This window comes from Theobroma umbraticum, unplaced genomic scaffold (assembly GCF_002168275.2).
Source record: "Theobroma umbraticum cultivar Fairchild unplaced genomic scaffold, ASM216827v3 scaffold_95.0, whole genome shotgun sequence".
NCBI lineage: Eukaryota > Viridiplantae > Streptophyta > Magnoliopsida > Malvales > Malvaceae > Theobroma > Theobroma umbraticum.
The window spans coordinates 5,739,423-5,754,216 of NW_018397257.1; the positions used below are offsets into that span (position 1 = coordinate 5,739,423).

A 14,794-nucleotide genomic window follows, 5' to 3' on the forward strand; every position below is an offset into this window, starting at 1 on the left:
ATATGATGTTACGGTTTAACCTGAACCTAATACATTTTAATAAAAAAAAATCAATCGATGTATTATGTTGTATTTGATTAATTAAAATAAATTGTACAATCTTTGAGATGATGTATTTTTTTATAAAATTAGGGTATACTCGTTTGTGCAATGCACTCGTGTAATATGGATAAAACAATATTTGTTAAAATATGTCTATATGTCAATAATCATATAGTGTTTATTGCACATAATTATTTATAAAGCTATTTATCAACTACAATATATACAGAAAAGATCAAAAGTTACACATTTGTTTAAGCAGTAATCTATTTAAGAGTTGTAAATGTAAACTGTAATTGAGGTTATTGTCATCAAAAGTTGCATAATTATTTAAAGTGGCAATCTATTTATGTCATAAAGTCATAAGGAGTTGTAAATGTAGGTTTTAGTTTGCAACCATATAGTTATGACCAAAACTTTAGAAAGAAGGTTGCAGTTAGGATTGAGGTCTTTCAAGTTGTTTTTTGGAAGAGTAACCTCCGTTGAAGTAAAATAATTCATTATTACATATATTTTGATGTAAGAAGATGAAATTATATTGAGTTGAAATGTTTTATACCTAATTTTGTATTTTTTTTTAATTGGTGATTCTTCTCCATGATTGGTTGTTGCTAGCTTTGAGGTGTTGAGTCTAGAAATAACTCTCTTGGTGATGGTGAAAGTTACTCTTGAGAATCATCAAATGTGATCAGAAGCAGTGTGGATTGAGATGGAGTAGTAGCACATTGTAGACACCCATTTTCTTTTAAAATCATTTTTATTTTAATTTTGTAATTTGTTTTTATTTTATATTTTTTTATTTTTATCTTTAATCATTTAGGTCTTTATCTAACCTAACTTAGGGTTTAGTCTTTAAGGACATTTTTGAACCTTGTGGTTAATAAAGGAGGAAAGCCCAATGGCTAGGCCCAAAAATAGTTTTAATTAACTAATCAAGCCTAAAAACGGATTAAACAAATATTAAAGTAAAAGACTATGATTAAAACAAACTTAACTCGAGAACATTATGGAAAATAAAAAAAATAGAAAAAAAAAAGAACAAGCAAAAGAGTAATAGCCAATTGGGCATGGTTTCGTCACCATGCCCAGTAATAGTGCGCATGGACACCCTACCCAACACTAGAATATCTCACTCAATGGAGCAAGGTAGAAGGGTGAATTGGTTGTTTTGCCATCCTTCCCCTTCAATAGGAGTGTAAAAACCCACGATCCTCAAATTAATATGGAGGCCTTTCGAAAACAAAAAGGAAAACCTTAAGAAGTTTTTAGAAAAAACAAAAACCCTAGAACTAGATTATTTGAAAAAAAAAAACAAAAAGAAACCCTTAGGTTTTTTAGCAACCTTACACTATAATACACGCACAAGTAGAAGAAAAAGAAGTAACAAAGTAAAAAAAAAAAAGCAAAAGGAAAAAAGTGTTCGAGAAAAGGAATAGAAAAGGATTTTACTTTGTTTTTTTGGGATGGTTTTGAAGTAGGGTAAAGGGTTGAGTGTGAAAGGGAGGTAAGTAGAATCGGTAGTTAAGGTTCTGTTGTAGAGAGAAAGGAGAACTTTTCAGTTAAAGAGAGACAAAGAAAGGGGAAAATGAAGAGAAAGAGTGAAAAATAAGTTTAAATATGTAAGGTTTTGGGAGGCTTGAGTGGCAAAACAGTCTCGTTTTGTTGAGGTGATATTTGAAGGAGTAACTTTTAAATGACACTATTTAAAGAGGAATCAAGACTCTTCCTTGTGCACTGAATGGTGTATTCCCACCCCTTTAACAGGATCATGGGTGTAAAAACCTGTAATCTTCATATTAAAATGGAGCCATTTCAACCAAAAAAAAAAAGAAAACCTTAGGAAATTTTTGACAAAAATAGAAACCCTAGAACTAGATTATTTGAAAAAAACAAAAAAAAAACAAAAATAAACCCTTAGTTTTTTTAGCAGCCTTACACTATAATACACACACAAGCAGAATAAAGAAAAGCAACAAAGCAAAAAAAAAAAACAAAAGAAGTGTTTGAGAAAGGGAATAGAAAAGGATTTTACTCTTTTTTTTTTGGCTGATTTTGCAGTAATGTAGAAGGTTGAGTGTGAAAAGGAGATAAGTAGAATTGGTAATTAGGGTTCTGTTGTAAAGAGAAAGTAGAGGTTTTTAGTTAAAAGAGAGAATGAAAGGGGAAAATGAAGAGAAAGAGTGAAAAACAGGTTTGAATATGTAAGGTTTTGGGAAGAGTGAAAAAGAGGTTTGAATATGTAAGGTTTTAGAAGGCTTGAGTGGCAAAACAGTATCGTTTTGTTGAGTTGATATTTAAAGAAGAAGCAATTCTTAAAAAACACCGTTTAAGGAGGAATATGCGACAACCATCTGGTTTTGTTGATCAGAATAATCCAACTTTCGTTTGTAAATTGCGAAAGGCAATTTATGAACTTAAATAGGCACCACGAGCTTGGTACACTGAGTTAAAAAGGCTTTTTACTATCTTATGGCTTTGTTAACTCACGAAGTGACGCCTCATTCTTCATTTATCATAACAATGCCATTACATTCTATTTTTTGGTCTATGTAGATGATTTAATTGTCACTAGCAATGACAACAAATTTCTTCAATGTTTCTTGCAAGCTTTGGCCACTTGGTTTTTTGTCAAAGATCTTAGTAACCTTCATTATTTCCTTGGTATTGAGGTACTTTTGAAAAATTTTGGTCTTCTTCGTACTCAACATAAGTACATCCATGACATACTAAAACGCACAAATATGGTCGGAGCCAAGGAATGTACCACACCTATGTCCTCTAGTCAATCCCTTCAGCTTCATGATGGCTCTCCACCAACAGATGCAACTAAGTTTCACCAGGTAATTGGCACTTTCCAATACTTATCACTCACTTGGCCTAATGTCTCTTATGTAGTCAACAAGTTGGCTCAGTTCATGCATTCCCCTACTGAGACTCATTGGTCTGTAGCCAAGCAGATCCTACTCTACTTAAAATACACAATTTATCATGGTCTCTTCCTTCAATGCCACCAATAACTTTGTGTCAATGCCTTCACAAATGCAAACTAGGAGGGCAATCGTGATGATAGCACATCCACATCTGTGTACAATGTTTATTAGGGTGGTAATGCAATTTCTTGGTGTTTTAAAAAGCAAAAGTCTATTGCTCATTTGTCAACAGAAGTGGAATATTATGCTCTTGTTTCTTGTACTGCTGAGGTTCTTTAGATTCAAAACTTACTTCGTGAGTTGCATGTTAAGTGTTTATCATCTCCACAAATTTTCTGTGATAACATAGGAACAACATATCTCTCTGTTAATCCTATGTTTCACTCTCACGTGAAACATATTTCCATTGACTACTATTTTGTTCGTTATCATATGGCTTACAGGTCCTTTATTGTGTCCTACATTTCATTAAAAGATTAACTTGCTGGTGCTCTTACAAAGCCCTTATCATCCATCTTTTTTTGCCAACTATGATCCAAGATCAGTATCTCTAATGGGAGCACCATTTTGCTAAGGATGTTTGAAAATGTCTATCAGATAAAATCCTATCAGCAAGAAATTCAAAAATTGTGAAAATATCAAATTCTTAGCCACTTTGCCTTGCTAATAGATTTAATTTCTCCACAAATCTCTCTTGCTCTTGTTCCAACAACCTCAACAATTTGATAGCTATTTTATCTCTTAAGATCTTGTCTTGCAACAGTTTTTTCTTATATTTAGGACTCTTTGAAAAAATGTCAGATAAACTTGTTCAACTTTATATATATTTTGGTTGTAAATTAAAAAGTTAATACAACCAAAATTATTTAGATCATTCAATCTTGATAATATAAACCTCAATTGCATTAATAAATATAATATTTTTATTTTTTTATTTATATGTATGGTATTTATAATTAATTTTAAATTTTTTATATGATATAATATTCAATATTTAAAAATAAAATTTAAATACATGATATGTATCAATTTAACACTTATGTATAATTTATGGCATAATATCTAAAAAAGCTCCTAACTATCTAAGAAAATTTAAATAAGTTTTTATACTTTTATTACATTCAATCAAGTCCTTATACTCTTATTTTGAACCAAACAAGTTTTTGTACTTTTATTTTAAATCAAACAAACCTTTATGAGCAATTGTTGATTTAGTCAAAATGTTATTTGTTATTCTATTTAATGCGGCACTAATGTGACATGTTAATATATTATAATTATTGTTGATGCGGTATGACATACCATGATCAATGATGATGTGACATACTATTTGACATAATAACATAATCATGTGATATTTTTTACCTTACATATCAACATTAGATCAATACCATATGGATATAAAATGATAAATGAGATTTTGACTAATGGTAATTAATAAATAATTGGTCATAAGAGCTTAGTTGATTTTAAATGAAAATTTAGAGATTGATTGAATGCAATAAAAGAATAATAACTATGACTTATTTGAGCATTATGTCATAATTTAATTTCTTTATATGCTAAAGCACGGGCCTCCTTTAAAATCTTGATATCGAATTGTGAAATAAATCTAACATATTAAAAGATTGAATTGGCCTAAAAAATTTTAAAAAAATCCAAATGAAAACAAAAAAGAGAAAGCACACAAAATCATATAATCCCTGTTACTGTGAGTGATCTGGCCATTTTCCTACTTGAAACATTTGGCTTAAATAATTGGAGAACATCAACTAGTAGAGATCACAAAAAATCATGTTTTCCATCTCTAAATCAAAAGCCATTCCAGATCTTAAATGGTTCTTGAATAGAGAAACAATGCCACTATGAAAATAGCAAGAGAGGAGCAACCATACGTATTTGCTTCGTACTTGTTGTTTATCAAATTATCGTAGCATTCTTAATATGAAACCAAGAAATAAGCAAAGCATTATCCAGTATCAAGGTCATTTAAATCTTGTGCATTTTTTTAGATAGTAGTAGAGTACTTGGCAAATAAACCAAATCCATATCTTTACATCTTTTAGAGAATGGAGATTTGAGGAAAAGATTGAAAATGATAAAATCTACACATACTAGTAATGGTATAGGAAACAAAGATTCCAAAACAAAAATAATGTGCTAATATTTCCCATAATGTCAGCCAACACCACAATTTCACTACAGGAGTAGATTTAAGAGACTCATGGGTAAAATTTGATATGAAACAAGAGCAAAAATGAAATTACAGTACAATGCAAAGGAACTATATTATCGAACAAGGAACAGGGATAAAAGCTAGAAAATAGAGTTGATGACAACAAAGTTGTATTCACATAATAACATCAGTAGTAAATACAACACTTAAATATAAGACATACATATTAAACACTTGTAAAAGCAAAAGACAAGTGTTTAATGCAAAGCTAACTCAAACATACAAGCCAACACATCATACACATGATAGCTAGTATTTTCTAATTCAAAGTACAGCGAAGTAAATTAAAATTAAAGTCAAAATAAATATTATTTAAGGCAAGTATTATCTCAACACTCTTCCATAATACTTGCATCATAAACATTTAGCTTGGTTCTTAAGTATTCAAACTTTGGCCTTTGAAGAGTTTTGGTCATGGTTTTAGCTAACTGATCGCCAGAACTATGGTGTTAAATAACAATATCTTCATTTCTTTTGCATGAAATTTGACTTTTATATACTTAGTCTTCCCATGAAACACAACATTTTTTGTAATAGCAATTATTCATTTGTTACCAACAAACAAATCAGTAGTTAAATCTTGTACAAAAGTCAGTTCATTTAAAACCTTCCTCAACTATATGGCCTAATTTGTAGCTACATTGGTTGCAACATATTCTGCTTCTGAGTTGATTATGCTACAATGGTCTGCTTGTGAGAGTTACAAGAAAAAACACCATTGCCAAAAGAGAGAGAATATCTAGAAGTGCTTATGGAATCCTTCATGCTCCCTGCCCAACCACTATCAGAATATCCAATCAGCTTTAGCTTTTTCATTCTGCAAAAATAAATTCCATAACTCATATTACCTTTCAAGTATTTAAGGATACATTTTGCTACTATGAGACGAACATCAATAGGCTGTTGCATGAATCTTGACAGTAGGCTCACTAAATACATTAGCTCTAGTCGAGTGGAATAGATATACAATAAGTTTCCAATCAAACTACTGAAAATAGTAGGATCCTTCAGTGGACAAGCTTCATTAGCAGAAATCTTTTGATTCACAACAAAAAAAAGTAGCCATTGAATTACAATCAATCATGTGAAACTTTTTCCAAGATTTCTTTTCATAATGTCCTTGATATACAAAAATGCCTTTGTCAGTTTGACAAATTTGTATTCCAAGGAAATAACTCATCAAACCAAGATTAGATATGTTAAAAGTGCTTTACCATTTCTGACTTGGACTTGTGAATAACATTGTCATCTTTACCTGTTACCAGTAAATCATCAACATAAAGTGAAATAATTAACTGAGCTTCACCTTCAACTTTACAAACATACAAGGTTGCTTCATTAAGACTTTTTACAAATCCATGCTTCAACAAATAAGCTTCAATTTTACTGTACCATGAGCGAAGGGCTCGTTTCAAGCCATACAAAGGCTTAGGCGATCTGTAGACTTTATTGGAATCTGATTTCAATGGAAATCCTTTAGGTTGATTAACATAGAGTTCTTCTTGAAGTGTACCATTGAGAAAAGCAGACTTTACATATAAGTGAAACACTTTTCATCCAAATCTAGCAACTAAGGCATGTAACAATTGAATAATATCATATCGAGGAAATGGAGCAAGTTGGTCTGTCAACAAGAGACCATGTATGGTTATTGTTGATCAAACCCAATTCTTCCTACATTGTTGATCTTTATTCTTCAAAATTTGAAGTTTCATTGCATGAATTTGGTTCTATAGAAGCTACAAGATTGCTGTCATAAACTTTTTATACTACCCCTCATAGGAAAATCATCAACATTATCTTTATTAGACTCAATTTCAACCAAATCATGTTGATTTGCATAAGTTCTTTCATTACTGGGAAAGAAATCAAAGCTAATTGGTTGTTGTAAACTAATTCCACTTTGAACTTTCATCAAACACAGTGTTTTTACTGACCATAATCTTCTTAGATTCAATCAAATATACTCTATATCCTTTTGATTAAGAGTTATAACTAATGAAAATACCAAGTTGAGACATGCTCAAGTTATGCTCAAGTGCCGTATGATAATCTCTAAATACCTCAATTTTGTTCAATTTAGTTTCTGTACTATATATTTTTGTTTAATTTAATCCCTCAAGCGTAGCTCAAATTTTTTTTAAATTTTTTTCTTGATCTACCATGTCAACATTATCATATGGCACTACCACATCATGTCAATGTCATGTGGCACTACAACGTCAGCATGTCAAAGAGACATGGCAATCAAAAACTACCACGTCAACGTTAACATCGACGCTGACATCATCACCTCTAATAGTGAATTGGAAGGCGTAAGGGAAAATGACTAAATTATTTTAATTTTCAAAATCGAGAGACTAAATTAACCAAAATTTGAGAATAGTGATTAAATTGATAAAAATTTATGAATACAAGGACTATTTGCATGTGTTAACCTTATTTGAAAAAGTACAGGAGTCCAATTTCTAACTCATTGGCTAACAATTAAGAGAAAAAGGCTAAAAAATGCTAAAAGGTTTTGTGTTGTGGCAAAATGAGGGTAGCTCTAATCAAAAAGCTCATTTGGACTCATTTCAAATTGTATTTTAGTGAATTGGTGTCATTGGAAAAGGTTTAAAATTTTAATTTTATTGAATCCATTGAGCATCCACTAGTTATGACAAGATTATCTAAACGTCTATATAATTTTTTGCAATAAAATGATGTAGAAGAAATTTAGAGAATATTGAGAAAGGAAAGAAGGATTGTTGTTTGTTGTTTTTTGTGTGTTCTTACGAACTAAAAGAAAATCTTTTATAAGTACGGGTGACCGTTCCCAACATACACATTTGAAATAAACACAATTATCTGTTTCAAATAAGTACAGCTGTTGATGTTTGAACAGATATGATTTTTAGTTCAAACAGACATGATTGCTTGTTTCAAACAATCATAATTGCCTATTTTAAATAATCAGTTGGTGACATGACTTTTTGTTTTTAACAATTATGATTAGTTATCATTTCTGTAATTAAAAGATAAATTAAAATAATAAATATAATTTATTATTTAATTATCGATAGTGCCACATTTTCAAATATCAAGTGTCATTATAATATATTAAATATTATTAATTTAAGGTATAATATCTAAAAATCTCTCTAAACTATTCAAGAAAATTTAAATAAACTTTTATATTTTTATTGTGTTTAATCAAACTCTTGTATTTTTATTTTGAGTTAAATAAGATTTCCTGTACTTTTTATTTTAAATCAAATAAGCTCATATGACTAATGATTGATTTAATGAAAATATCATTTATCATTTTATGTCACGTGAGGTTGACGGGACATATTAACATATCATAATTAATGATAACCTGACATATTAATATTATATAATAACATTATCAATGACATTTTTCTCCTTTCACATTAGTGCCACGTTAGTATTATGTGAATATAAAATAAAAACTTATTTGACCTAAGAAAAATATAAGAACTTTATTAAATGCAATGAAAGAATAAGAGGTTATTGAATTTTTTTGAATAGTTTAAAGATTTTTTTTTGAGCATTATGCCTTAATTTAATTAATTTCCAAACCAACTAAGGCTAGCAAAGCCCATCTATGATCCATTTAACACTTTAAGCACTTTAGTCCAACTATTATGAACTCATCCTCCTCTTTATTTATTAAACTCTTCTTTATTTTATATTTCCAATGTAAAAGTGTGTCCTACATTTATTATTATTGAAAATGTCCAACATAAATTACCAAACAAATTTTTTTAAGAAAACTTTTACTAATATGGAAATCAAATCTCTAAATCCTATGGTTGTGGCAAATGACTTATATACGAAGGCTAGAATTTTAAAGTAAAATTATGGGGAAATTTGGCTAAAAAAATTGTTTGGGGAAATTTTTTACATTTTACGCAGAGATTTTTTTTTTTTGGATGTTTTTGAACGTTGATGATCAAGGAAAATGATAAAGGCAGTAGACTTCTCCTTTAGTTGATCTTATTTTATATAAGTAAAAGTTAAATTGTATTTCCATAAAGTTATCTAATAATTTATAATTAAGCATTCATCAAATAAAATTAAATCAATGTTTTCATTAACTATTACAATTAGAGTAAAAGTTCTTGTCGAATTGATTCAATTGTATGTAGGTCAATTGATCAAATGAGTTCAATTGAGACTCTATAGCTTGCCTGATTCGGAATAATCAGATGGCTTAATATTTGAAATGTGAAAAAATTGATGACTATCTAATTAAACTGAACCAATTTTTACAATTAAATAATTATTTAAAATTTTTTTATAAATGATAAATTTGATAATTAATATTTAATTAAAAAATTTATTTGATGAGTGACAATGCATAAAATTTATAAACTATCACTTAATCGCAGGTCATAAATGTGTATTAAAATCATTTTATAAATATTTTTTATCAATTTAATTTTTAATTTATTTATAAATAAAATGATAACATGTGGATCCTATATAAGGCATAAACTCTGGACTTGGACACCGGATCTAATCTGTACACTTATTAATTGAAAATAGGGAAAGCGGGAGATGTCATTAACACTTGAAAAGAAAAGATAAAGAGACAGAGAAATCAAGTGCAGCGTTGTGGTGACTGGTGAGTGGACGAGGATGGCTTTGCGGTGGCCAACGGCGGTGTCTTCCCTAAATTCTTCGCATGCAGAGGCAGTAGTTCCACAGTTGTCTTGCTCGAAAACCCTCTACCAATCGCAGCGAACCTTCACCTTTCCACCTAATTCTACGAGCCGTCTCTTCTTGCCTCTCCACAACTTGAGCTCTGCTGCTAGGATTGCCTCCTTTCGTTGCTTCTCTTCTGGTACTCCACCTGTCTCCCTCGTTTCTTAGAATTTTATATTTACCAAGTTAACCATTCCCAGGCAATCAATATATTTCTTTCTGTTTATTTTTTATTTTGTTTTTCAATGGTCAAATTCATATCACTTAATTTTTTAAAAAAATGGTTAAAGGTGGATCCAACTCAGACCCTTCGAGTTTTGAGAGGGATGCATACCATACCATACCATACAATACCATAGTTGCTCCTACTTTGCTTGGTTGACATGAATTATTCCTAGCGTAGCTTCAATTAGTGCTGCTCAGTTATTAGTTGATTTACGCACAAAAATTAAATTACGACCGGTGCATTACGGTTTAATTTTATGGACCTTTTTGTTCTTAACGCACACACATGTTTGTTTTGTCTGCAGCCTTAACTCCTGAGCTAAAGAATGCATTGGATAAAGTTGTTACATCAAACAAGGTGGTTCTTTTCATGAAGGGAACTAAGGATTTCCCACAATGTGGATTTTCAAATACTGTGGTGCAGATTTTGAATTCTTTGAATGTTCCTTTCGAAACAATAAACATACTAGACAATGAAATGCTTCGTCTGGGTTTGAAGGAGTATTCCAACTGGCCCACTTTTCCTCAACTTTATATTGAAGGAGAGTTTTTTGGTGGTTGCGATATCACAGTTGGTAAGGTTTTGTTAGTTTTCATTTTTAATTTCTCTTTGAAATCTGCTGCTACCATTTCCCGTTGTTGCTTGTAAATTCAAATGTTAACGCTCTAGTTTTAGGCAATCACATCCCATGGAGTATTTATCTCCCATTCCAAATTAAGTTTTACACTATGTTTGGTAGGATGGAAAATAGAGGGAAGGGAAAAACCTGAGGGAAGAAAAAAATGAAGGAGAGGGAAGAAAGTTTTTTTCCCTTCCTTTTGTTTGGTATGATAGATGGAAAATAGAGTGAAGGAAAGAGATTAGGGGTAAAATTGTATATAAAATGATGAACTTAATTAGAAAGAGTGTTTTCTTTCAAATGGAAAGGAAAAGTGCAAATGCATCCATTTTGCTTTCCTACTCTTATTTCCCTACAAAACAAAGCAAGGGAAGAAATGAAAACACTATTTTCCTTGCACTCCCTTTCCTTCCTTTCTCTTTTTCTCCTACTAAACATAGTGTTAGGGTTTATTTCAACATGTTTCTCTTTGGTCTATTTTGCTTCCACATGTTTTTAGTACTCTCTTCATATTTTCTGCTAACGCTTTATCTTTATGACATATGTATACACACATATACGCATACCCGAGCATACATGAGAGAACATGTGCCCAAAAACTTGCATGTACATATACACATTCATTAAAGATAGATAATGGCCTCAAGTTATTCTCTATCACTGATTAGAGTCTTATGCAATATCTTTCCAACGTGAAAGGATGAAAGAAAAAAAAGGTTTTGCATTGAGCAGGGGAGGTGGGGTGGGGAAGGATTGGGAATGAGAAGCTTTCCTTCTGGTCTTTGGTAGTGGAACAGCCTTCTCCTAATTTAAGCTAGAGATATATTAGCATTGGACCAATAATTAGGCAAGATTTACTATTATACTTTTTCTATGAAACTTCCATGCTGTTCAAAATATTCTGCTATGCATCAGTGTAGAATGACATTGTTTGGTTCCTGCAGACAGTTCAACTCCATCTTTTAGGAATAGATTTCTCCATATGAAGAAAATCTAAGTGAGCTTTGAAATGTTATTAAGTTGTCTTCTATAATAAGAAATTCATTTCATGAACATCTTCTATAAGTCTTACTCATGACCTGGAGTAAATGTGTTTGAAATAGTTTATATTTATTAGAGTGATTTGAAATAGTGAGAAAATGTGTTTTTAAGCATTTTTTGTTAGCGCAGTATGCTAGAATTGGAGCCAAGAGATTTAAATCCTGTGGCTTATGCTTCTTCCTTATCATAAAAATAAAATTGTTGTTCAAGAAACACACACACACAAAAAGAAGATTTGCTTGCACGCACAATTCTAATTCAGTAATGTAGTATAATGGTTTGATGTAGTGAGAAAATGTGTTTTTTAAACATTTTTGGTTAGTTCAATATGCTAGAATTGGAGTCATGAGATTTGAATTCTATGGCTTATGCTTCTTCCCTATGTTAAAAGTAAAATTGTTGTTCAAGGAATGATATATACATACAGACACACATGCTTACACACACGCGCACACGCACACACACCCACACACACACACACACACATATAGGAGATAGGCTTTTCAAACAAAATATATATATATAGAGAGAGAGAGGAGGGATCAAGTTACACCAATGTAAAACTACCAAGTTTTACACCCTTTTATAACTTTTTTTAAGAATAACTTTTCAAAAAACCAACTGTTGGATTTATCAATATCTTAATGCTTATTGTGCAGATAATTTTTAAGTCAATCTGATATTTATATCCCATTGACCGAAAATACCCTATTTTTGCACTATATATAACAGTTGAAATTTTTATATTTTCAAAAATTAGCTATGCTTTTTTAATTAATTTGAAATTTTATGTGCATGATCTATATATAAAGCATGAAATCTAACGGTTAACAAAATAAAAATCGTATAAAATAATATGAAAAGGTGTAAAGCGGAGCTAGTTTTATACTTGTGTAAGTGGATCTTTTGTCAAATATATATAATGGCGAAAAAGAAAGATTTTCTTGCATGCATAATTCTAGTGCAGTAATGTAATGCTATAACATGTGTAAACAACTCAGAAAGCTGAAACTGACAGGACCTAGTTGCTGGATTTCACCTTGTATGCCACAACTTGCAATTTCTGTTGTTAGTAACTGAGAAATTGGCTAAAGAAACATGTTTCTACGAGGCAGTAGGTGCAGGGTCTTCATCGTTTGAAGTAACACCCTTTGATGCGAGAATTGTAATGCAGAACATGATATAGATGTTTGTTATTTATAGCATCAATGATTGTTTCTCTGTTGGTGTCCATTGTGCCTCTCATCTGCATTTTCCCTCTGTTTATCTACACAATAGGTTCTAATTCTTTTCATAATTCACTTTATTTTATTTCTTTGATTTTTCTCTCTTGTGGTAGAAATTCATTTATAAGTCTAGTTTTTAACATTTGCATTGAGCAAGTGTCTTTATGAATCTATTTTTTTTTTCCTACAGAAGCTTTTAAAAATGGGCAATTGCAGGAACTATTGGAGAGGGCAATGTGCTCCTGATATTTATCTGAGTTGAAAAATTGTAGTATAGCTGCACTTGTTCAGAAATAGATGATAACTTATTGCTCTGGTTGGAGTGGGAAAACTTGTATAACTCGGCTGATCTTGTGGTTGTTTGTGTTGATCTTATATCAGAATTATACAATATGCTTGAAGCCTAAATCTGTCTCTTGTTTGCTTTTTGAAAAGCAAGATAAAGGAATTAAGAGAGGAAAACAATTGGGGCTGGTCTCTTTGAAATTTGAACGGCATATCTATCTCTTTACTTCTGCTAGGTTGCTAGTCATGCCATAACTTTGATTCAAAGCATGAATGTAGATTTGGTAAGGAAGTTTTAAACTTGAAAATTTTTGGAATGGGTTCCTGGCTTCAAAAACCTTATGCACATTAAAACTTCAAATGGTTGGCTGACATGATTATATAATAGGTAAAAATTCCGAATGCTTACAGCCATTACCGACTACCTGCATTCTTTTGTTCTGTGTGCAGGGAATTTCAAGGGGATAAACCTCTGGATTTTTGCAGGAGCTGGGGTTAGAACCCCAGCCCTACAAGAGTTCCAAGTTAGTGTTCTAAGTTTCCCCTCTCCCTGCTAGAGTTGTACCCTCAACTAGGTTTTGCGTCTGCTTATATGTGTTATAAGTTTAAATTTTCCTTTGGAAAGCGGAATATATGTGATTACTGTGTAGAGTTGGTTCAGAATACATGAAGCTTCACTGCCAAGTTGAGTTCATTGCTAGTTACCCTCCGAGTTTCAACTTCTAGTGACCTCTTTTTCTTGGGTAACTCATGATTAAAATTGAATAATTATAACATACTGCAGTAAAAGGAATTGTAATCGATATGAACCCAAAAAAATTACACGTAGAATTAAAGTTTTTGGACTCACAATCACTAATCATATAGAAAGAAGCCAAGAGATGATCGCTCGTCAAAGAAGAAATGCTTAACCTTGGAGATCCAACCAACGGTAAGGGAGGAATTTATAAAGTGTGCTCTTGCAAGGAAAATAGTCTTCCCTAAAAGGGAACCTAGTACTAGTGTAATGAAACAGTGCCCCAACATGTACTACTGATTTAAGCATCAGTGAGGATCCTGCCAGACCAACTTCGCCCACCCCGCCAACATTTGTTTTGCAGGAGCCCACCGGTCAACTTACTTGAATCTTGCTGATGATGATGATTTGAGTTCAGTTTTGTTATACAAATTTTACTTGCTTATTCTAATGATTATTCTCCAGGCTAATCCTTAATCTAAAAATCTAAAACAAATTGTAATTATAAACAAGATGATCATAAAAGAATATTAATTGCACGATAACATTTGATTCAATATTTCATCAAATCAAATTTATTATTTTTTTAAGATTTTAAAAAATATCATTTGATTTCTCAAAAAAGTAAGAATAATTTTTTATTGTTTAAAATCAAATAATCAATTATTGCTTATCCTAAAAGTAATAATATATTGAAGTTGAAGTTATATGAGGAATTGGGATTAAATAGTTGTTATTAT

At 31.1% G+C, this 14,794-nt stretch overlaps 1 protein-coding gene across 1 annotated transcript; it reads left to right on the forward strand.

Moving 5' to 3' along the window:
* Positions 1-9,712: 9,712 nt before the first annotated feature.
* On the forward strand, positions 9,713-14,760 carry CXIP1 (CAX interacting protein 1). The gene is made up of 3 exons (XM_021422269.2): positions 9,713-10,060; positions 10,452-10,721; positions 13,224-14,760. Exons 1-3 carry the CDS (start codon positions 9,856-9,858, stop codon positions 13,277-13,279), a joined length of 531 nt encoding a protein of 176 aa, XP_021277944.1. The 5' UTR covers positions 9,713-9,855; the 3' UTR covers positions 13,280-14,760.
* Positions 14,761-14,794: the final 34 nt, after the last annotated feature.

Bases quoted from the DNA above. Each gene is read 5' to 3' on its own strand.
- CXIP1 (XM_021422269.2), top strand. From the start codon at position 9,856: ATGGCTTTGCGGTGGCCAACGGCGGTGTCTTCCCTAAATTCTTCGCAT. The intron at 10,061-10,451 runs GTACTCCACCTG...TTTTGTCTGCAG, and splicing joins CTTTCGTTGCTTCTCTTCTG to CCTTAACTCCTGAGCTAAAG. The intron at 10,722-13,223 runs GTAAGGTTTTGT...TTTTTCCTACAG, and splicing joins TGGTTGCGATATCACAGTTG to AAGCTTTTAAAAATGGGCAA.